Genomic DNA, 22,181 nt, shown 5'->3' with positions numbered 1-22,181 from the left:
TATTACCCAGCCCGATTTTTCACACTTGCTGTTTGGTCACCCAAGTCACAGCCTCAGCTTACGTTTCCTCTGGAGGCCAAGGAGGCTGTGTTGCACATTGGCAGGTCCCCGCGGGAGACGCTTATACTGCTACTGCCTATGTACCGGTGCATTGGCCAAGTAAGATCAGCCTCCAGGTCCCTCTGGTCAGGCCCTTTCACAAGCAATAAACTCATCCAAAAGCCTGAAGGGAAACAATTCGGACACTGAGCTATAGCCACAAAGCTCCTTTCTGCCTCCTTATCCTGTTGTATACCTTAGCACTCTCTTCTGACCCAGGTGATGGGAACGCCACTTGTCAGGGAAACAGTGTGGGCTTAACGGATTGCTCCTGCAGTGTATTCCCCCAGGTCCTGTCCCAGCCAACACTGAGCTCAGTACAAAACCCAGAGTGGATTATCTGCAGGCAGCTTCTTCCCTGTTTTTCCAAGGAGACACTCCCTAAGCAAGTGTTTCTCAACCTTTTTGATACCAGGGACCGGTTTGCTGCCTTCCTAAACTGTGTCCGGGAGATCTCAGGGCCTGGCGCCGGTCCACGGACCGGTCGTGGAGAACCACTGCCCTAGGTGACTTATACATTCCACCCAGTGTGGAACGTTTTTACAGTAATTCCCCCGCCGCGACTAGCCCCTTTCTGAAGCAAATCTCAGGCTGTGTTTATACGAGTGCTTGAAGTTCTGCAGATTGTACGCTGGTGAGGACACGAGACACTGGAGCACATTGGACAGCAGGTGCTGAGTTGTTATCATCCCAGGTCACGCAAGACAGACATTCTCTAAATTCAGTGGCAATGAGAAGGCCAGAGTGACAGGCTGGCGAGATGACATCATGCCCTAGTATAAAGAGGGGACCCACGCCATGAAGGAAGCATGGCAGGTGAAATCATGCTGGCTACATTTGGTTCTTGGCACTGTTACATTATATATGGACTCAGGGCATTTGGCCTCCTACATATAATCTTAGGAGAGAGGGACAGAGTCCCCAGACACAGAACATCACATATATAGCTTATAGCGTCCCCTGCTCACAGCTTTCTGACATTGTAAGCTGAGCCAGGTAGGACTTTGGCTCCCATAGGCACCTGCTTTTCAGAAAGTAGCCATGGTTTTTGTCACACAAATTCCTGGCTCCGTAAATTGTTCAGGAGGTTTATTTAACTGCCTCTCTCACATTTGCCTGGTCACACTGAATTGCTATAAAAATAATGCTGAAAATTCCCATCCCTCGGTAGAAGAGGGAAGTTGTAAAACATAGCTTCCTGTCTCCCGGTGTATCATTATATTAAAATGCAAAACAAACATCAGCAAAGCAGATGGTACATGCAAGGTCTCGATTCTGTTTCTTGTCATTTTATTCTGTGCAGGGGAGTTGGCTTCTTCCACTTAGCTGACTTCCCTCCCCACCCCAATGAGCTGAAATCCAATGTGCTTTGGAGGATAAAAACAAACCAACCAAAATAAAATTATTCCCATTAGTTGGTAGATGACAACAGAAAATAAGATGTTCTGTTACATTTGGTGAGGGCTCCTGAAGGACAAAAATATAAAAGAGGAGTAAAAGCAGGAGGGTGTTCAGGAACTAATTAGCAAGCTACCTGCTACAAACTCTGTCAGTGTACTGCTATATGCTACCTGAAGTGCTTCCAATTCCTTCACCGCTGCAACTATACCTGGTGGTATGTGTTTGTAGGACTGGACCCCTCTATCACAATGAACCCATAGACACCTGTAGTATTGCCAACTCTCACAATTTTATGGTGAGTTTCATGATATTTGGTGCTTTTCTTAAAGCACCAGCTCTTGGGATCATGTGAATACACCAGAATCTCAGGTTTGATTTTAAAAAAAGTTAGTTTCTTGCCTCATGGTGCTGGAGAAAAGCTTGCAAAAGTGAACCCAAAAGGCTCAAAAGTTAAAAGGCAAATGCAAAGAACACCACATTTTTTTTTAATCTTATGATTTATAAACTGATCCCATGACTTAAGTGCTTGACTCATGATTTGGGAATGCTTATGGCTGGCAATACTGCAACTAAGACTTCCTGGTGGTCACTAAGCTACGCACCACTCAGCAGGGATGGGACCCATATCCTTCTGCTCCAAAAGCACAGGAGCATGCTTCCTACACTACAGGAGAATCGCCATTAGCTGTCTAGGATCTATGACACACAGCTGAGCATTTCAAACGTGTGATGTTCAGATCAGCTACATGTTGCCAACTTCTATTTTGTGCAGTTCTTCAACGTGCTTGCGGCTAGTGCCAGGGCATCTATTGCTGTATCCCCATGGCCGATGGAGCCTTCCCCCAGAGAAGGGTTGTTTTGTTTTTTTAAATATTAAAGTATTCTTATTTTGCTGTCTAAAATGAGAATATTTAAACACTTGCAATTTAGTTCAGGGTTTTTCCCTACAGGCAGCTGCTCCTCATATGCAGAGGGACCTAACCGAATCCACCTACTAACCATGAATCAGCAATAGTTATATAGTACCACGTGCGAGGGTCAAGCACTTAATAACAGAGGAGCCCTACGTCTCTATGCAAGGAGCTAGAGTCTGTTATAAGTCATAGCAAGAAGGCCAGTGATACCATCAGGTATTTAGAATATACATGAAGTTATATAAGTAAATGATGTAAACAGAAAAAAAGATGAGTATTAACAACCCTTTATCACTGGAGCTGGGGGGAAAATGAATGTTTTTCTTCCTCATTTTTCAAATTTGTTGATGTGTATTATAGCTGATAAAGAACACCCCAAAACAGTTGCAATTATTATTATAATTGGTACATTAAAAATATTTTCATTTGCATCAGAATTTTTCAGGGGCTTTTTCTATCGCCATTTTAATTTAAACAAACGAATTCATTAAAAAAAAAAATCTAAATGGGAAAAGCGTTGACCGGCTGTCATTGTCAGTCAGGAAGGAGGAAGTCAAGCCAGTATTTGGTGCCGTGCCGGCAATCAATCTGGGCTGAATTCTGCCCCAGGGTGTGGAGTACCTTCCTCCACAAGTACTGCCCACTAATACTTGCAGAGTAAGGTACTGCTAACACACAGTAAGAGAGGCAGCATCGGGCACTTTCTAAGCAAGCAGCATGCAGACCCACACACGAGCCAGTCATTCTACACCCTGCCTCGTGTGGCATCGTTACACCTGAGTATGTTCTGAAGTGACTTGGCCCATCTATGTTCTATTTCCCTGGAAAGCCAGGTTCATTTTGTGCTGGTATTTTAGGCTGAGTCCAAGGTCACACACCTGCTGGTTTTCTTCTATGATATGTTACAGGCCCAGCTTTCTTCTCCTGGCTTTGGCGAATTCAGGCAGTAATTTGGGCCATGTCTCGTATTTCTTCTAGCCTGAAGAGCCACATCTTAAAGGAAAGACTCCCTTTCGGGAGTCTGGAATAAATTGCCTAGGGAGGTTGTGGAATCTCCATCTCTGGAGATATTTAAGAGTAGGTTAGATAAATGTCTATCAGGGATGGTCTAGACAGTATTTGGTCCTGCCATGCGGGCAGGGGACTGGACTCGATGACCTCTTGAGGTCCCTTCCAGTCCTAGAATCTATGAATCTATGAATCCCCATTGTAGCAGCGGTGCAGTCCCCAGCAGCCCCTGTTAAAATTCTGAACGCACGGGACCAGACGTAGAGAGGTATTTAGGCACTTAAAAATGCAGATAGAAGCCTAGTAGGATTTACAAAACTGTTAAGCGAGTTAGGCACCTAACTCTCATTGGCTTCCAATGGGAGTTAGGCACCTAAGTGACATTGGCACTTTTGTAAATGGCACCAGGTGCCCATTCGCCTCTTTCGGTGCCAAATACATTTGTAAATCTGGCCTGCACTGTTCTGAAGGGACTGAGAGGGTATTTCCAAGAATACAAATATAACATTGAAGACAGAGAAGGTGTGGGTGGGGGGCCAGGAGAAGAACCGCTGTAAAACCTAATACGAATAGAAATGTTTACAGAACAGGAATTGTGTGGATTCCCCACCTTGCTCCAAACTGCACACAGTGGTCATCCTACAAATTCAGCCCAAACCTGGGGTTTTTCTTTTATTTGCAGCTAAAAAAGACTGATCTGGGGCTGTAAATCATTGTGGCTGCAGAAAGAGGACATGGCAAGTTAACTATTAGCAGGGATATCCTATCTCCTAGAACTAGAAGGGACCCTGAAAGGTCATTGAGTCCAGCCCCCTGCCTTCACTAGCAGGACCAAGTACTGATTTTGTCCCAGAGCCCTAAGTGGCTCCCTCTCAAGGATTGAACTCACAACCCTGGGTTTAGCAGGCCAATGCTCAAAGCACTGAGCTATCCCTCCCTCCTTACATAAATGAGGGATTATATTCATGGCATTTACCATGAACATCATGAGCACATCTAAATAGATGAGCCATTGAGTGTCTGAGTCATTAATTTTTTCAGCCTTGCTGGAGGTGGAAAGGTGGGGGAGGAGCCCGTGAATCAAGGATTCTCTCCCCAGAGCAAAAAGGACCACCCCAAAGACTTTATAAATTCTCCATCCATCCCCTTTTAGAACCAGAAAAAACAGAGACAACAGACAATTCAGTTCCACTTTAATCCCTTTCGGAACACAAAAGAGATCTCCAAGCAGACTGGCACCTTCTTACTACATTCGGGGCAGTTTGTGCGAGGTTTTAAGGTCAAAACTTGAAGCACTTTGGCAATGACTATGAAAAGTATGTGGTATCCGCCACACAAAAATGTCTCCCTAACATAGAGAGAAGAGGTCCAGAAAAGGGCAACACCAAACCAGGGTGGGTGGACAGGAAGAGAGAGCGGGGTTTCTATAAACAGAGAAATTAAAAAGGATCAAGATTATTTAAAGATTTATTCTTCTCAAGAGAAGCAAGGCTAGCAATAATGTCTGGTACAGAGAAGACCTATCTTATGTTCTGTTGCACTTTCACAATACAGGAAGAAGGGGGTAACTCAATGAACGGACTTCAACATTTAAAAAACAATAGTGAAACCTATACAAGAAAACATCGACATCAGGAGCCTAAAGTTGTCCTGTCACTCATTTGTGTTTCCCCTTTGTTAGGTCATCTCAGCTAACACACTGATTTTTATCTTTTATTTTTATTAATGCTCTAATAAATTTGTTAGTCTCTAAGGTGCCACAAGTACTCCTGTTCTTTTTGCGGATACAGACTAACACGGCTGCTACTCTGAAAACTGATTTTTATCGGGTCTTAGAGTGGCCAACTGAAACAGGTTTCGCTTGATTCTTTATGCGGTGTACAGTTAACCTGTGGAACTCTCTGCTACAGGGTATTATCATGGCAAATAATTTACTGGTATAAGGATCTAAAAAGAGTTAGGACCTGATTTCAAAAGTTTTCACCCAGCAACTCCTGTTGTGACACCTATGGCCAAATTTTCACCTGAGTGTAACACACCAAGAATGAACTCTCATGCAAATCTGGCTGCAGTGGTGGGTGATGTGCCCTGAGAATGTTTGATCAGCCATTCAAGACTTCTACCAAGGAGAACAGCCCCCACAGTTACACTGGCTAGAATACAAACGACAAGGGCTCATAAGACTTCAGACTCAAGCAATTCCCATGGGGGGGTAGGAGGGAAGGATCAGGAAAACCAGCTCTCCTGCACCCCTCACCTCTGTGGAGCAAGCTCAGTCCAGCTCTGATTGAAGTCACTGGTAGTTTTGGCCAGGGGCTTAAGCAGTAGGGTGACCATATAGCAAGTGTGAAAAATCAGGACACTTTTTTTCGGGTGTGGGAGGGATACAGTCGCATATATAAGACAAAGCCTCTAATATCAGGACGTCTGATCACCCTAGTCATCAGGAGCAGGCACCGTCCTCCTTACGTGCTTGGAAAGCACCTAGTGCCTAGCAGGCGCTGTCAGATATACATTAATAACAAGCCACATGGTTTTCTTCATTTGGGTTTGGAGCTTTCAGTTCAAGCAGCAAGTTTTGGCCACTGCCACAAGCAGGATACCAGACTGGTTAGATGATTGTTCTGCCCTGGCATAGTAGTATTTATGCTAAGGTGAGCAGTAAGGAGTACAACTGTCTACAAGCAAGAAATCTGTGGAACCAGATTAGCCCTGTCTGCCAGAGTGAGGTATTGACTTTGTTTTCAGATACTATGTTTAAATATTATTCTGACAACAGTTCATCATCATATCACCCAACTTGTCTTAAATAGAAATATGAGCGACTTGTGCCAGAATTACTACAGGCAGGGCCAGATTTAGGGGCAGGCGACCGCCTGGGGTGCCGGGCTTGCGGGGCACCGGGCTCGGAGTGCTGTTTTTGTTGTTAGCAAATTTATCGTCTCATATGACAAGGATAAATCATTCATGCAAATTGTGCCTCAAAGTCATGAAACAGGCTACAAATGCAATACAAAGTAAGATATTCAAAAGTTTAACAAATTGAGGGGAGGGGACCTGAAGACGCTTCTCGCCTGGGGCATCATTTGGTCTAGGGCTGGCCCTGACTATGGGTCCACTGAATGAATAACTTTCCTTTTGATTCACACCTGGACAAGGGACACAGCACACATCTCTGTGCTGTGCATAACTCTCGGCTGTCCCTGATTACAAGGTGGGGCCTGCATTTTGGATCCAAATGGGCCTCCTTCCCACACAAACATGGAAATCTCTGTTTTATTACCCCAGGTGAATAATAATGAGCATTTACATATAAGGCTTTTCGCCTGCAAAGTACCTTATAAGTATTAACTTTCACAACACTTCTATTTGGCAAACAAGTCTAGGAACATTGTTTTCTTATTCCACGCATGAGGGAGCTACAGCAGAGAAGTTAAGCTACTTGCCCACGTACACACATGACGTAAAGATTAGAATTAAATAAAGTTTGCAGATGACACAAAAATTGGGGGCATGGTAAATAATGAAGAGGATAGGTCACTGATTCGGAGTGATCTGGATTTCTTGATAAACTGGGGCAGGCAAACAATATGCGTTTTAATATGGCTAAATGTAAATGTGTACATCTGGGAACAAAGAATGTAGGCCATGCTTACAGGACTCTATCCTGGGAGACAGTGACTCTGTAAAAGATTTGGGGGTCGTGGTGGATAATCAGCTGAACATGAGATCCCTGTGTGATGCTGTGGCCAAAAGAGCTAATGCCATCCTTGGATGCATAAACTCAAGTAGGAGCAGAGAGGTTATTTTACCTCGGTATTTGTCACTGGCGCAAAAGTTGCTGGAACACCGTGTCCAGTTCTGATGCCCACAATTCAAGAAGGATGTTGATAAATTGCAGAAGGTTCAGAGAAGAGCCATGAGAATGATTAAAGGATTAGAAAACCTGCCTTATAGGGACAGACTCAAGGAGCTCAATCTATTTAGCTTAACAAAGAGAAGATTAATGGGTGACTTGATCACAGTCTATAAGCACCTACCTGGGGCACAAATATTTAATAATGGGCTCTTCAGTCCAGCAGAGAAAAGTATAACATGAGTCAATGGCTGGAAGTTGAAGCTAGACAAACTCCGACTGGAAAAAAGGTGCACATTTTTGACAGTGAGAGTAATTAACCATTGGAACAATTTGCCAAGGGTCGTGGTGGATTCTCTATCCCAGCTCAATTTAAAGTTTGGATGTTTTTCTAAAAGCTCTGCCCTAGGAATTATTTTGGGATGTTCTCTGGACTGTGTTCTAGATGATCACAACGGACCCGTCAATGAATCTAAGAAACTCAGGAGTTTTGGTTACCAGGCCTGTGCTGAGACCACATCTCTCCAGTAATTGAAATCCATGAACCTAAGTCATGGTCACTCATTTAAAAGAAGCTATTAAAACTCTTCCTCCTCATTCTCCCATGCACCCTAACAAATTTTTGGGAGGAGATTTTTCCATTAACCTCTTTTTTAAAAAAAACTTCAAGATTTAACTGTCTTTTGGTCAAAAAAGACTGTGACCAAACCTAAGAATCCATATTTCTGACATAGACTCAACAGGGGTTAGAAGTTATCAATGAGATTCAAGGACTGTTTCTCAAGCCCAAGCAATTAGTGAGAGTTTTAGAAGGGTGGGCTCTAAGCCAATCAACAGTATGATTTATATGGCCTAAAATTAAAGAAGAAAGAGCAGTTTGTAGGTGAGTCCATTCATGTTAACGGAATTACACCAAGGGTGAGTTTGCCCCAGTATATACCTACGAAGCGCCAGCAATCAGAAACTTTGAGACAACAGATTTTGCAGTCACATGAGCAAAGAGGGAGCCAGATGTGAGGACAGGCAGGATGTTAATCTGTTTCTCCTAACAGGTGCGTCTCTTACAAAGAAAAACATAATCCAAAGGGAGCAGAGTTTCTAGGTAAAGTACAGTCTAATGACCGTCATTTCCAAAAACATGAGTGACTTATCTGTAAACATCACTCCCCCAGCTAGACTTAAGCTGAAAAAAGTGGCTTGGAGAGAAGGACTAATTATATAGCTCCAAGCGTTGGGACTTTGATCATAATTACAGTGCCTTCCTGGTTTTACATTAGTAGCTTTCAACTGCAGCTAGGCAGACACTTCTTGAAAGGTGGAACCCCCATCTATTTTAGAGAAGTAGATTATTTGATGACTCACAACTATTGTAGGTTTTCTGTAGTACCTGTTACTAGTATATCTAAGGTCCTGATCCAGGAAGGTACTTAAGAATACATGTAATTTTATGGACAAGTAGTTCCATTGACTACAATGAGTAGATAGTTCACTGAGACTAATCATGTGCTTAAAGTTATGCATGTGGTTAAGTACCTTGGATCTGGGTCAGAGAGCTGAACTACCTTTAGAGACTCTTTATAGACCTTCTCTTGGAATATAACAAAAATAGAACCCTTGCTTTTATTTTATTGTTTGAATTAATTGGTTTTGACATTAACCAGCCATTGGGATCTTATCCTTTCGAGGGAAAACATGAAACAGTTTAGCCACATGCCGCTTCTGCTAACTGCTCCTTTTGCAACCCACTTACACGCTCTACCTTGGACGTCTTCACTATTGCACAGGGAATAGTCCAGTCGAACGGTCCATTTCTTTATCAAGGCCATGAGCTCAGGGCACGGAGCACTGACGTGCTCATAGCAATATATTCTGCTCATCAAGGGAGGTCCATATGCTGCAGCTAGCCCAGCTCATCTCTGCTGTTGTGACCCACGAGTGTTCTCGGTTTCACCTGCTGCATTTAGCAAGTGGTCAATGGCCTCAGAAGTGTTGTGAGATGGGTATTTGCAAGAGCGTCAGGAAGGTAGGACAGGAAGCCGAGTGGTCTAGGAGAGCCAGCGCTGTACTGGGCAATCAGAGGACTTGTGGGTCTATTCCAGGCTCTGCCACTGACTGTATGACCTTTGACATGTCCCCTCACCAACCTGTGCCACAATCGCCCCCCCACACAGGAACAAGGAGGTCGTGTTTAAGAAAATGCCCTAAATCAAAGTGAGAAACGGTTCTAACTGCAGCAGGATTTGCATACTTAGCACTAAATATGTTTATTAAAAAAAGGGGGGGGGGGGTTCATGAAGTAGAGCTAGTTGTAACTTGGAACTTCCATTCAGGGGGAAATTCTGACATTTTGAAATTTCCCTTCGTCACAAATCAGAACGAAAGTTCCCCAGGATTTCATTTAGGAAATATCAAAACAACGATATTGAAGCATCGTCTCATTTCAATGCAGTTAAAATGCTTCCTTCCAACTTTCTCATTCTGATTTTCTACTGTGTATTATATAAATAATATCATCCTCCTATAAAGGTCAAAAAGAAGCACTTTGACCTTATCCAAATGAAACATTTAATAACAGCGACTTCCCGGGAAACATTTCAATTTCATAAGCAGCATTTTCCAACAGAAAACGTCCACTGGAAAAATCCCGGACAGCTTCACTATGAAAGATCCTGTTATGTCCTCTTACCCACAGGATCAGCACAGCTCAGGCAGTAGCAAGATAAGTGTGCCCACTCTGCGTTCAGTCAACGTGCCTTGCCCCTCGTGGAGGAACGAGAAGGAAAAAGATGTAGACCTTGGCTTCTCTGCTGAGCCTGTCAACACAGAGGCCAATGGTAGGGGTGGCTTTTATAATGCAGACTCGGAACTGGACCGAGCTCACCTCTCATTCCATGCAAATAGCCTTGAGATGGTTATGATCTGTGGGCATTACTCACCTGGGCTGGACTTGAGCTGTGGACCTGATATCACATTACCAGTCCCAAGTCACCCTGCACCCTCCTCACACACTATTTATACACGTATCCGCAAACATTCAGTGTGACCATAAGGCGCAAAGCTTGGGCCACAAGCTATAGACCAAGGATTTGCTTTTAAAGAGATTTTTAAGGCCAGAAGGGGCCGTTATGACAGACTGACCTCCTGGATGCACAAGCCAGAGAACTTCACTCAGTGAAGCCCTGAATTTCTGCTTGAACTACAGCATACATCTTAGAAAGATGTCCATTCTCGATTTCAAGATTTTGAGTGATGGAGAATTCACCACATCCGTTGGCAAGTTGTTCCAGAGATTAATTACCCTCACTTTTAAATATTTGCTCCTGGTTTCTACTCTGAATTTGGTCAGCCTTGCCTTCCAGGCACTGGATCTCCTTCTGCCTTTGTCTGATAGATTAAAGAGTTCTTTGCGATCTTCAGAAATCTTCTCCCCGTGTAGGTACTCTCACTGTATTTCTTTCGCACCAAGCACACCCTCATTGAGGTCAGTTGGATTGCACAGATTTCATGGAGATCAGAATTTGGCGGAGTTTGTCTCAAGAGCAATACAACTTCTGTTGTGGAAGGTTTCACAGGGGAAACCAATACCCTCCTGCTATGTTCCACATTCCCCAACGAAGGCAGCGCAGCCAAGGAGTGCTTGCTATTTCTCACCACCAGCCCTCCTCCTTCCCCCAAACCTCAGGCTCTCTCTCTCCCCCTGCCAGTTTTCCACACTGCCCACAGGGCTCATCACATGGGGCAAGCCCTGGGTACGTATCAGCGTGGAGTAGGGGAAGAGAAAAACATTATGGCAAATCTTGTTAATGAAAAAGAGATCACAAAGCTTCTATAATCCCCTGGGTTATGTGACAGTAACCAAGCACTTACTTAAACAGACAGCCCTGCAACATAAGCAGCCTTCATTAGGCAAAGCGCTGAAGGATAAGTTAACCCTGGAGTATCTGGCCAACAGGCTCTCATAATCCAGACAGAAGCTATCCTTCAAGGAGTGTCTCCACAAGAGATCACAATGAAAGGACTTCACCTCTCCTCGCTTTATGACTGGAAAAATACCGTCTGCATGTCATTTGCATGTTTAAATATAGCAAGCGCCTGTTAGAAGAAACAAACAATCTGATGCACTGAGACCCCATTCTGTGACATGCTTTTATCATCATCTGGAAAGCTATAAAACAGCTTAACAACACTAAAAATAAGAGTTGTTGTTAAGCCATAATGTTCACTATTAAGCAGCGCACAAAAATATTCTTTGGAAATGACTCTCTCAGAAAGATAGCAAAAAACTTCTACAGTTTGGATCTTCTCCACAACTTACTTGGTTCGTCTTTTAAATACCCAGAACTCGAGGTATTCTACTAATGCTTATGTTCTGTCCAGGAGCCTTTTCATTTAAAAAATAAATCTATATACAATTAAAGGACTTTTGACACTTCTCAAAGCACAGTAATAGTCTAACCCCAAGCGCAAGGCAAAAATATTGTTGGCTTTCACATTATTTATCAGATATCTTTTCTGTAGCCAAAGGGGAAAAGGGAGATATTTTAAACGGATGCCTATAATTAAACAATAACCAGTTAGAAAGCCAAAAATAATAATCAGCTTCACCGAGCATGAAGCGAGTGGCACATTTTTCCCCCATGCAGCCCAGCTGCCACTGCATGCTAGCAGAAAAGATAATAATTACACAAGGCACTCGGATCAAATCTGCGATAGGAGAAACTTATGTCACACTCCAACTCACCGCTGCATGCAGGGATCAGGGTAATATTGCAAGGTGGTGTATGGTGCAGGTTCAAAATTCATTTCCTCCGATCCCTTTTCAGGGATAAACAAAACAAAACAAATAAATATATATAAAGCCAGCAGGCTAAATGCAATAAGGTCAAGTGATACAAGAGATAGAACTTTAGAGACTTATTTTACACTTGCAAATGGGTGGGGTCTTCCAGGGGCTTGGCCAATGGGATTCATCAAGTGACCTGAGCATCACAGTCACTCCTTACCAGCTGGGCATCTTCTGCAGAGATATTTCCCCCTCCTCTCTACATCCTTAATAATCTTGGGTGCACATCGGCCACACTTGTTGTCGAGAACTCATCTCGGGCATCTCTGAACTTCTGATCTCGCTGGCCATTGGTTGCCTTCCATGGTGACCTCAGAGGTTAATTTTGGCAGCTCTGGGATTTTGCAAACCGTTGTACTCGTTGGTCAACTTTGCCTCCAAATGGCCAGAGTTTCCTGCGCTGGGTGCCGCGCCTGCACTGAATCGGATCTTGCTCTGAGTGCTTTCATGGCCACCTCTGGGGCTAACATGTTTACAGAGTTGCCTAGGGGAATTTTCATGTCAGTCTCTCTCTGCAGTTAAACTGTCCGTTGTGGTCACGGTTTCAAAAGCTGAACGACCAAAAACCCAGGGAAATTCCTCAATTAAATTTAACTCTGAACTCTTGCTCCTTTACCCCACCAAAAGAAAAATGAAACCAAATTTTCAATTTTTCTCTAGGATTCTTTTCCTTTTTAAAAAAAGGAATTTTTAAAATCCCAGTATGTTTTTATAGTTCTTATAACTCTCCCACGCAGAGTTGCAATATACTTGGACATTAAAAAAAAACCGTTCCCAGGAAGGAATTAAAGAATAAATCCAGGCTGTTACAAGCAGCTGGAAACAACAGCAAAGTCAAGTCCACAGGAGGAAATTAACCTTGATAAGGGAAAAGATAAAAAGCAGGTTGAACCCCATCAAGAAAAACAAAACAAGCTTTTATTTTTCACCACCAGGAAACGTACCAGGGAAACAACCTGCTCTGTTGCCACTGCTTCACCCCCTCCGTGTCTCACTCAAATAGTGCGTGCTGTAAACCTATCCCGGTTTTGTGGTTTTGGAGAATGAATGAAATATGAATCAGGAGCTAAATTAAAATGGATTCCAGCAGGAAAAAATAGCGTCCACGTATCTATCCACCAACAGGATTGCATCTTCAAGCAGAAGGGGGGGGGGGAAGCTGACCCTCAACTCACCTACCCACAATGCACCTGCAAGGTGCTGATGTCAGCGCAAATGCCAACCTCATGAGCCAAAGCCAGGAGCCCTCTTCCGAGGCAGAGAACTGGGCTTTTTAATTTTTCCTTGTAGGAAATTTTGGTTGGAAGTGTGTCATGTGGAAACATTTTCTTTGCTGTCTGTGCCAGGGTGGCAGGGAAGCTATTTAAAACTTGACAGTCTCCACCCACTCTCAGCCTGATAGTTCCTAACATCTGTGAATTGTGAATCCCGTCAACTTGCAGCCCTGAGCCCTAGCCAAGTCCAGGCAGCTTGAAACTCCAATATGTGGAGTTCGGGGAGAAAGAGGGGACTGGTAATTAATTCTAGAGACTGAAGTCAAGGGCTCTGTCCCTGTCAGACATAAGGCTGTCTACAAGACCTGCTCAGAGGAGGAGAGTCTGTTACAGTCTCAGCTACAGAGCCTGGCAGTTTAGCTGAAGCTGTAGAGACTCATGCTTCTGGTGTTGGCCAAGATGGTGGCCATCCCACATGGACGGAATGCCATCAAATAGTCCTTAAATTGTAATTCACACTGAAAACAGTCCCACTATTGCGACAAGATCTTAAAGGGTCCAGGAACATGGTTCTGTATCTCATCTGAAAGACAGCAACTAGCGATTGCATCCCTTTTAGAAACTTTCTGGGACTTTTCCTTAGGGATTTGAACAAGGGCCATGCACCTTACAGCCTGGCCCGTGAATGATTCCGAACCCTCATGGCTACAGCTGGGGAGACTCCCAAAGGTTCGGAGTTTTGTGAATTTTGGATCAACGGCCAAAATCTGGATGCTTCTTCCAATCTAGCCAAACCTTTTCGCCTACAGAACAGGGCTGGAACAGTTTGTCCCACGCACTTTGGATGCTTCTACTCCAGTCCTGGCTGGAAGATGGAAGTGTAGACCACCACTGCGGACAAAGTGATTTGTACCTCGACCACCTGGTGAGATTCTTCATGGCCTTCCCCTCCTCTGACAGCTAATGCCTCGTTCCTGAAGGCAGAGCGGCTCGGCTTGTGGAATTCACACAGTGATGCCATCCAGCCAACATACTTACCCTTCCTTGAAGAAAATCTGTTGGGTAGAGGGGGAGAAAAAGACTCATGTTGGGGAGCAAAGAATTCAGATGCGGGGCAGCTGCCCATTTTGCGGCTGGTAAATTTCACCATGGCAGGCTGGAATTAAAGAGGCAATTGTGACGAGGGTAAAACTCAGTGGCAGCATCGCTGGAGCGTAGAAGAGCCTGTGATATCCCAGCTGGTCACAACATCTCAGAGGCCGTTGTCACACAGTCTGGCAATGGGATGATACTTCCCCGCTGGCAGAGTGCACATGCCTTAGAGAAGCGCGAAGGAAGCCAGGGTATTGCAGATCTGTCTGCGGGACGGATTTGCAGTTGGAGTCTCACATTAATTAGGTGGCATAAGGGTATGCGGAGGAGGTATGTGTGTAGGTGGGTTAGAATGCAGGGTGTCACTCCAGCATTGTTGTTTTTGAGTCTGGGAGAGACAGACAGCTGCCGGGCTCTCCCTCCTTCCACACTCCCCTAGTGCCCAGAGATTAAGATGTTTTGTCTAAGTGCACGTGAGGGTTTGGATTGGAAGAAAAGCGTGTTTCAAGTGAGCTCTGGAGCATTTCATCCGACAGGGAAGGAGGCTGAATTCTCCAGTGCTTACCACAGAGCGTTGGGTATTAGGATGCCTGGGTTCTATGCCCTGATTCACTCAGACTCTCTCTGTGGCTGAGGAGAACCTACTGCAGCTCACGGTGAGGGGAAAGGCAGGTTGGCTTGAAGCCACCCTCCAGATTTGGGGGACAAGTCCACAGTACAGCTGGGTCTGCTTATGTGGAAAATTGCGGGTTCCCTCCTACCCCACCCCTGTTTTCCTATTTTTCCAATTAAATCCTGGACATATTTTCCAGTTTTTCTGAGTTTGGCGGTCTTCCCTCTGCCTTTTTGCCACTGAACGAGGGGAAAAGGAGGCTCTAGGGTGGGGGACTGAAAACTATCCCCCCCCCTCCAAAATGTTGATACTTTTCACAAAACATAGTTCCCATTTTCCTACCACCATCAGGCCCCAGTGTCAGCAGGGGGTCAAGGGCTCCCTTCCCTGGGGCCATTTCTTGCCGCTGAAAATAGCGAGAATAGCCAAGCCAAGCCCCCTTCTCCATTTCCCTGACCCCAAGGTTGGGGGCTGGCCGGAGACCCAGCACAGAGCCATTCCACCCGCTCTGTGCTGCTGGGAGGCTCCCTGTTCTGGAGGCATTCCCAACTTCATCCCCTTTTTCTGGTCACATACCAGCATAATGGGGACATATTCCCCAGCTTTAAAGGAACTCTCTGAAAATGACATGGGCTTGAAACTGGGGTATGCCTTGAGGAATGCCGCAATCTCGCCATTAGCATCACTGAGAGAGAGCCTCCAAGCCAGCCTCCCATTGCTAACCTGGGGCCAGACACACAGCACCTCTTAGCAATTACCGTAAATGATGCTAGAGAGGTTCATCTCCAGGCATCCCTTCAGCTCGAGGGGGTGAAGGTTCTGGATTTCCAGGTGTGAAACTGATTTCATAGAGAGGGGACTGAACAAAGCGGCTCAGATCCAGACACGATCCCCCCCAATATTCACAGAGTTTGGGGATTTGGGATTCCGGTTTGGGTCCCTCTCCACATAGCATGTCATGACCATTAACTAATTAACCCCCACACCATCTGCGTATGGCAGGGAAGCATCACTGCCGTAATTTTCCAGGTGGGGAAAATAAGACACAGGAAAGGGAAGTGACTTGACCAAGGTCACAGAGGGTTACAGTGTCAGAGGCCGAGCTCATGAGATGCTGGCTCCCGGTCCACTACTCAGATCCCTAGAGCAGACCTCGCTCTTAAGAGAGAGGGGTCTATCCCTCTAAAGCTTCTGGGGGTGCAGTGGAGTGGCTGCAGGCATCCCCAGCTGGTAGTAGGTCAGGGAGCAATTAATTCCACTCCGTGGAGGGAAATTCCCTTTCTTTCAGCAGCAGCTCTGTTTAAGGACATTTTTGAGCCTTGGTGGGCCCACGGGCCCAGGATAAAAACAGGGGCTGTTGTGCTGGAGGCGAGACGGCCCCACCCATGGCGGGACAGGTGGCAACCCCAGTGAGTGCAGCTCATGTGTATCGTATATCAAAGGAACGGAAGTTGTTGTGTAGGTGGAGGGCACGGCCTCCCTTTCCAGCTGACATTCTGCATGTCTGGCATTCTGGCTGACACCACTCCACAGATAGATACAGCATCGCTGCGCAGTAGGGTCAGGCCCAGGTTGGAGCTGTCAACCCCACGGGGCAATACTCTCCTGGAAGGCGGCTTCCCTGTATCACCTTGGTACAGTCCCAACACCAGCAGCCCCAGAAGCTTCGGATGCCGGATAGCTGGGGCGGGAGCACCTGGGGGTTTTCCTGCATTCTTTATTGTAACGCACCCTCATGCTCAGCCTCCTCCTCCTCTGATTGGTCCCAACATCCTTTGCGTCTCTTCCCCCATTCCTGTGACACTTGATAGTAGGCGTCCTGGCAGTCAGTGCAATGGTTTCTGGGACGTTTCTGGCCTCTAAGGAAGACCTGGTTGCAAGGAGGTGAGCGCAGTTGGCTTCAGTGAAAGACCAGTGTCAGGGAATGGGAACGGACCTCCCGGACGCCTGCCAAGGAGTTCCTTGTAGGAAGTGTTGTTGTAGCCCTGCTGGTCCCAGGATATGAGAGAGAGAGAGAGAAAGAGAAGGTGGGTGAGGGGATCTCTTTTATTGGACCAGCTTTTGTTGGTGAGAGAGAGACACTTTTGAGCTTACACAGAGCCGTGTCGCTTGTCTCTCTCGCCAACAGAAGCTGGTCCAATAACAGATATTATCTCACCTGCCTTGTCTTTCTAAGGTGCTCCAAGGCAGGAGTGGCCCTGAGGCCAGAACTGCTGGAGAAGCAGCCGAGATGAAGCAAGCTGATGAGTCTCTGTGGAGAGAGCTTCACACCCCTAAAATCACCATCACAACCATCACCTGCTGAGAGCCTCACATGAGACACCAAAGCCAGAAAGGGCGATAGTAATTCCACCATCCTTTCAGGGCCCTCAAGGAGCAATTCCAGGTCAGAGGTGAGACACACCTTGGCAGGGAACACACCTGTCTCTGCCCATGATGTACCTGCTCTGTCGATAAGCTGAGACCTGAGCATCCAGGGAAAGCACCTTTCACCAGCGCTTACAGAAAGTCACACATGCACGATCGCCAATAGATTCCTTGTTTCATAAATACATATTTATAACTAATGTTCTGCTGGCTGGAGCAGATCGGTTTAGTGTCCACAAGGGATCCCAGGGACCCTACGTTTTCAAAACGGGATGAGCCAGTACAACTGAGATCCATGACACCCTCCCCGTACTGGGCTTGTGAGGCTTTTCCCGGCTTCTAAGACTGCCCATGAAAAGACAGGACAATAAGGAGCGTAGACATTAAAGGCAGAACATTGGAGATGCAGGGCAGAGTTCAGTGATTATAAACCATAACTGAATGTGTAGGCCTGAGGCTCATTAACCTGCTGCCACCCAAGTTAACACTGCACATGTTAAGGTTGGACTATTAATTATCGTCCCAGTACAAACTTTTCCCTCTTGGCGTGAAAACCTAGAGGGCTGAAGTCACCACCGTGCCTGGCTCTTGTGCACGGTGGTTCTCTGCATCCTCCAACTCCCTGCACTAATCTGGCCACACATAAGCAAAGTATAAATTACTAGGGCTGGGAACTGATCAACCCCCCACCCCCCTACTTTAGCAAAGTTCAGATCTAGATTCTACTTCTGCAATGGGACAAGCCAGAAACCCAGATGCAATACACCCTCAGACCTGGGGGAAGTTCAAATCCGGATCCAAACTTTGCAACTCTGGCCCTTCTCAAAAAAAAAACTTCTCTCCCCTCCTGTGCCCGCAGGAGCAGATACCAAGCTCCTGCAGGTTGGTTTCCTATTGGAGAAGAAATCAGTGACACAGAATCATGTCTATTTACAGCCCTGGAACATAGGTGATCGCAAGTGGCATGCAGACAATTCCCTCTTGCAGGAATCTCAGCCTGTACACCAACGCCCTGTTCCCAGGGAGCAACTCCGCCCCAAGAACCGACTCTAGTAAGACAGATGAAAGCAGAGAGCAACTCTCCTGCTGTTTGCAACATTTTCCCCCTAGGTCACTCCATCCAGAAAACAGCAACAGTACAGCATGTCCTCAAAGACGGCACGGCTCGCATGCCACGAAAAAGAATTTGCGTACAGGGCCATCTGGTGACTGCTGCCACAACGGTATAATTAGATATATTTTATAAGTCACATGTAGTTCAGTCTCAATTATCCATAACTCTCAGGGGACACCCAAACCCTTTAGCTAACCAGGGTCCCGGCTCTGCAGACTTTAATGGGCAGTTCTTATCGAGTTGCCTCTCAGCTAAGAGGTGGCATGGTAGCACTCCATATGCACCATCTCTCGAATGGTGGCACCAGATCAGATGTGCTATTGATAACCCAAATGGAGGGCCCTGTACTGGAAATGTGAAGTTCCTTCTAGAAAACGTAGGTATTTCCAACGGCTGAGCCTCTGTGATTGCGGATCTTCATTTCTCTCTACTCCTGTGGTAATTTGTCTGTGATGGCCAACATCTTATGCCAGTTGATACAATCATAGTGCCTGGTAATTGGCAAGTCTAAGATGGACGCTAGCAGCCCCTTCCTTTGTCCTTTGGGGGAAAACCCCAGACATTTGGGCTCTTCTTTCGATGTCACCGTAGAGCTTTGCTGTTTCATCCTCTCCTGAGCAGTGGTTAGAAAAAGGGATCCGGTTCTGGGATGAGTGTAAAAGTATCCAAATCCCAAAGACGGCCCCTGGTGCCGTCAGTCCGTCCTTTCAGATGTCAGAGGAATAGATACAGGCATCTGCCATAGGAGCTGTGCAGGTTCTCACCGTCTCTCATCTGCCGGCAGAGCCAGCCTATCCAGGATAGAGTTGCACAAGATCTCTAGCACATGGGATTTCTCCTGCGCTATTGTATTTGGAATCTCAAGGTCTCCACTATCCGAAGAAGGAGGTCTTGAAAAGCCCTGTAGTCATTGGGGTGTGACAGAGCAGGCGGAAACACAGCTTCTTTGGGAGAAAATGGAAGCAAGTCCAGCTGACGGATGGATTTCTTCATGAGAGACTTGCAGTTGTTGAGGACCAGCAATTGCTCCTTGGAGCGGCTGTTGGTGGACCCTGCTGGGGAGGGAGATCTAGGTCTAGAGTGGCCTGAGGAGCATGGGCAGTGGGTGAACCCCGGGCTCAGGGAGGCTAGCCCCCAGCCCGGACCACCCCTTCTGCTCGAGGCCCTGCCCCTCCCACCGGAGCCCAGAATCCCCCCCACTCCCAGCATGGCAGCCAGCCGCCCCCCCACCTCCCCCCAGGCGGCGCGGCCTCCCTTCCCCAGCCCTGGAGCGCAGGCCAGCCCCCATTAGCCCCCAGCCTGGGGCCCCGGCCACGGGGGGGGAAAGCCCCCTGCAGCACAGCCCGGGAAGCAGGAAGGGAAGGGGCCTGGGGGCAGAACATGGGCAGGGCCACGCAAGGCTGTTTGGGGAGGCACAGCCTCCCCCTGCCTTCAATACCCGCCGCCCATGCTGAGGAGAATCGTTTCTTAGCCTGATGGATGTGCCCGGTATGGCCAGGAATCAGAGCTGTAAGCAATGTGAGTTGCCAAAGAAATATCCGCTATCGGTAGTGCTGAGAGTACATTTACTGCAGAGGATAACAGCGGTGTCTCAGCGAAGGCAGACATGGCTAAATTTCCCCGTGCCAGGAATCTTGGTGTCGAGACCATCTGCACCATGAGCCATCATTTTGAGATGCTCGGTATGCAGAAGACTGTGCTGACAAGGTCTGTACCAAGCACCCTGCCGGCAGTGCCATAGAGGTAGTAGTGGAGACCACTGGAGGATGCTCTTGGCCTGGACTGGTGTATGGAGACCGGAAGGTTTTCAAGCGCCAGAGGGACCTAACTTAGGCCTTGTGAGAGGAAAGCGGAGGTGATCTATGCCTCTTCCTTTCACCAGGTTCCTCAGAGAAAGACCTGTCCTTCTGCTCTTCAGAAAAGCAGTGCGGCACCCTATCCCTCTCTGCTGACGAAGAGGGTTTAGGACTGGAAGCATCACAACAACGTTTATCATGAGCTGGGGCCCTAGAGGTGATCAGAGCACTCGCAGTCACTGGAGCAATTCTGGTGGAGGACTGTTTGGAGCTGGGTGGATCTTGTTTACCTGGACCCGAGGCTGGCTGCATCCACTGGTCCAGCAGGTAAAGCTTTAAATGAGCCTCCCCGGCGTATGGGGTTCTTTTAGAGAAGGAAAAATAGAGCACTTGTCAGTGATATACCCCTCGCCCAAACCAAACAAGCACCAAGTATGTACACCTCGGTGACGGGCAGTCACCTTGCGTCAGGCGCAGTATTTAAACCCTGGCAATTTTTTGCTCAGCCATAAGGGGTGAAGCCTGGTAACTAAACGACAGAGAAAAAGAACTACCCAGAATAGAAAGCTACTATAAAAAGCTATTCCAAGCTAACTATTAACCCCCAGTGATAGGGGACTATGCACAGAACTATCCCTCTTAATCGCCAGTGTGAAAGTGACAAGGTCACTGCTCAGTTCCATTTCACAGCCCCGGAGAAGGAAGAAGGGACACAAGGTCGGATGGCCTCCCTCTGCCCTTCATGCTCTGGAAAGGGGGATGCTATTAATCACACAGGGTGCGCGTGCACCAAACGTGGAGTATATATGGACAAGCACTCGAAGAACCAGCTTAGATTCTGGCTGGACACATGGTACTGGTGCCTCTTTTCTGCAACTAAATCACACTAAAATAGTCTGAATGTACACGAATGACCGTGCTACTGTTTACTTTTCCATTAAAGCAGTTGATGCCGGTACTGAGGGATATTAAGTGATGGCAAACGGGAGGGGACCGCAGGACAATCTCTCTACGGAGGTGTGAAGTGGTCTATAACAATCCATGAGAATCTCGGCTATCTCTCAAACTGGCCAAACGGTAAGAAAAGGCTTTTTGGTAAATAATTTGGGAACAGGCAGCAAAAAGTTAATAAGTTCTTTGCACAGTATAATTCAAGGCTCTCTAGTATCAGCCATCCAGGGATTGCCGAGATGGGTTACCTAGGGAGGTGGTGGAATCTCCTTCCTTAGAGGTTTTTAAGGCCCGGCTTGACAAAGCCCTGGCTGGGATGATTTAGTTGGGGTTGGTCCTGCTTTGAGCAGGGGGTGGGACTAGATGATTCTATGAGATGCTCCCAGATTCTTTTGGGGGGCCGGGGGGGAAGAACCTGCCTCTCACGCTTTTTTCACTGGCCCTAAAACCACTTCCATGCCAGTCACTGCATTGCATTGCAGCTTCGTGAAGTCTCACCAAAACACCTCTCTTCATGCTTCACCACCACGTGCCACCTCACAGCAACTGTGTCCCAACTTCCAGGAACTGGAAACCTTTGGAGCCTAATGGCATGGGGATGCTAACGGCTCAGGGATGACGGCTGTGTTAAGCGATTACTACCTATAATAAATACTTAGAATAGTTTTATAAATAAAATGTTTCCCCACCTGAATGCTACAAGCACCTCATTAAAGTCTCTTCTTAAATCATTTCTCCTAAAGCATTAGTAATCAGTTCTGAAGAGCAGGACTGCGTCTGTTCTACAGCAGCTTGTAACACGTTGCTGGTGTGCTACTAAAGCAACGTGTGCACCCCTTTAATACAGGATTTCAAGCTACTAAAGCAGGTGATACAGCACAATATAATTTAATACATAATAATGAAGCATTTG

The 22,181-nt window shown here is 46.5% G+C and overlaps 1 protein-coding gene across 1 annotated transcript in view; it reads right to left on the bottom strand.

Moving 5' to 3' along the window:
- The window catches only part of TP63 (tumor protein p63), a 132,385-nt gene extending 120,304 nt beyond the window's left edge, over positions 1-12,081 (bottom strand). The window contains exon 1 of the mRNA XM_024202380.1: positions 12,020-12,081. Within this exon, the coding sequence (XP_024058148.1) occupies positions 12,020-12,081 (62 nt within the window). The remainder of the gene's footprint in view (positions 1-12,019) is intronic.
- Positions 12,082-22,181: the final 10,100 nt, after the last annotated feature.

Source organism: Terrapene carolina, unplaced genomic scaffold, assembly GCF_002925995.2.
Source record: "Terrapene carolina triunguis isolate 2854851 unplaced genomic scaffold, T_m_triunguis-2.0 Scaffold88, whole genome shotgun sequence".
NCBI lineage: Eukaryota > Metazoa > Chordata > Testudines > Emydidae > Terrapene > Terrapene triunguis.
The sequence above is the reverse complement of the archived record's forward strand: the minus strand, read 5'-3'. Positions and strand labels throughout refer to the sequence as shown.